Source organism: Otolemur garnettii, unplaced genomic scaffold (genome assembly GCF_000181295.1).
Source record: "Otolemur garnettii isolate 467f Iridium unplaced genomic scaffold, OtoGar3 scaffold00052, whole genome shotgun sequence".
Lineage (NCBI taxonomy): Eukaryota > Metazoa > Chordata > Mammalia > Primates > Galagidae > Otolemur > Otolemur garnettii.
The window spans coordinates 125,034-127,158 of record NW_003852447.1 but is presented as its reverse complement, the minus strand read 5'-3'; the positions used below and the strand labels follow the sequence as shown (position 1 = coordinate 127,158).

At 34.5% G+C, this 2,125-nt stretch overlaps 1 protein-coding gene across 1 annotated transcript in view; it reads left to right on the top strand.

Moving 5' to 3' along the window:
- MIA2 (melanoma inhibitory activity 2) overlaps nucleotides 1-2,125 on the top strand; it is a 96,853-nt gene that overhangs the window by 83,270 nt on the left and 11,458 nt on the right. The window contains exon 26 of the mRNA XM_023514394.1: nucleotides 1,353-1,511. Coding sequence (XP_023370162.1) covers nucleotides 1,353-1,511 — 159 coding nt within the window. The remainder of the gene's footprint in view (nucleotides 1-1,352; nucleotides 1,512-2,125) is intronic.

Genomic DNA, 2,125 nt, shown 5'->3' with positions numbered 1-2,125 from the left:
GAGAAAAAAAAAATTTTAAAGCTGTTCTGCGAAAGGAATAAACCTCTGTTTTCTGGATAGTATAATTTTGAGAAGACCTGGTGTTTCCTCAGTGACAGATAAATGAAATATTACTGTATTTTGTTATTGAATGTTTAAATTTTTTAGTATTTGTTCTTTTCATTTTAATTGAATATTAATTTATATTTAAGGTACTATCTTTTATAGGTTTGTAAGAAGGGAACTTTAAAATGATTTTCCCTTTTATAAATGTAAACATACCTGATTTTCTTATCCAAATGGACTATATCTTGTTTGAAGTGTTTATTTTCATAATTCTGCTGCTGCTTTTGTTTTTTCTAGCTTCAGTATCAGGGTCTGTTTCTAGGGAGCTTGATCTTGGGGGGAAACTATTTGGAGATAATGTGCTATTACTTTTTAAAAAAAATTTCAAAATATTAAGGGAGTATAAATGTTTTTGGTTATACAGGCGGCTTTTGTGATGACTGACTCAGGGCTCTGAGTGTGCCCATTGCCCAGATGCTCATGTGCCCTCAGGTTTTTGCCCCTCGCCTTCTATCCCCCTTCAGTGCTGCTGTTTTTGAAACTCTTTGTTTTAGGCTCGTCTTCAGAGCTTGTGAGTTCTCTTTTTGAATGTGAATTTGATATTTAGAAATTCCTAAAAGCCATTCACAGCCAAACTTACCTGGTGGGCATAAAGTTTTTGATTAGATTGGTTAAAGTCATTTTGGGTTAGAAGTAGAGAGTCACGTTACAACACTGAGATGTAACTTTTTGCATGACTCTTAAGTTAGGCTGAATACATTTTAAAAAGAGTTGTCTAAAAAAAATACTTGGAACAAAAAACAAAACCAACAAACAAACATAAAAAAATACACACGGGCAGTGCTGAGAAGGACAAAAAGTATACTTGGAATAGTAGCAAATTATTAAAATAGGTATATAGCCCCTAAGATGACTATTTTAAAGGAATCGTGCTCATTTTGACTATTGATGTACTAGTTTAAGCAACAGAACCTTCATTTTATAGTTACCTTATTACACCTGGCTTAGAAATCTTTACTTAACACTTTCTACATCTTTATTTTTCAGAGAATATTTATAATTTATGATTTAACCACTGATTTTATGTGTAAATGAATTTTATAGGCAAGAGTTTATGTATGTGGAAAATTATTTTTCCTTCTAGAAATGGCTTAGTGAGAGGATAGCAGAGAATTACAGTCTAATGTGTCTTAGAGAAACTTTGTCTGGTCTCTCACTTTTTAAAGCACATCTTGATTTTATTTGAAGATAAGTCTTATGCTACTTTTTAAGATGAACAGATTTCTATGTTTTTTCCTTTTAATTAGGCTCAAGAGGCCCAGGGAATCCTCTGGACCCTCAGATTACCAATGAGAGAGGAGAACCCAACTGTGATAGGTTAATAGATCCTCATAGGGCCCTGTCTGACACTGGGTCTCTGTCGCCTCCATGGGAGCAGGACCGTAGGATGATGGTTCCCCCACCAGGTATGTAAAGAGAGTCGTTGTTTATATTTGAAAGGCAGACAGCGTGCGGGGAGGAGAGGAATGGAAGAGAGGAGGATTGTGTTCTGTCTCAGGAAACATTGGGATGCATTTTGGAAAACAGCAGATTTCTAAACAGAATACTTTGAGGTAGTTCTGTATGTTATAGGAAGCTGTTTTCCCCCTGAAATGGAATGTCCTTATTGCTTATGTTGCATATAGAGTAATACATGTTTACTTTAGAAAATCCAAACAATGAGAAATGTAGAATTAGAAAAGTGAAAAATCCCCCTTACGGATACATACCTTGTAGAGACTTTAAAAATACACATTCATAAATATAGGTATCTAAATTCGTTTATCACTCCTGTGCAGTTGTACTGTTCACTCTCTTATAATTGTTTTTTATTCCACTAAACAATGTTTCTTACCAAAATAAACATTTTTACCAGAAATAATGCAGTAACTGCTGTTCTCCTGATAGCCCCAGGCTTCCCAAGGAATATACTTCTCATTACTTAGCTTGCTAAATTTATTTATGCACAGTGTTTTAGGGACACCGTTCTGTGAAGTGAGCTATGCCTGCTCTGTGTAAATTAGTTACAGGTAAAAAAAAA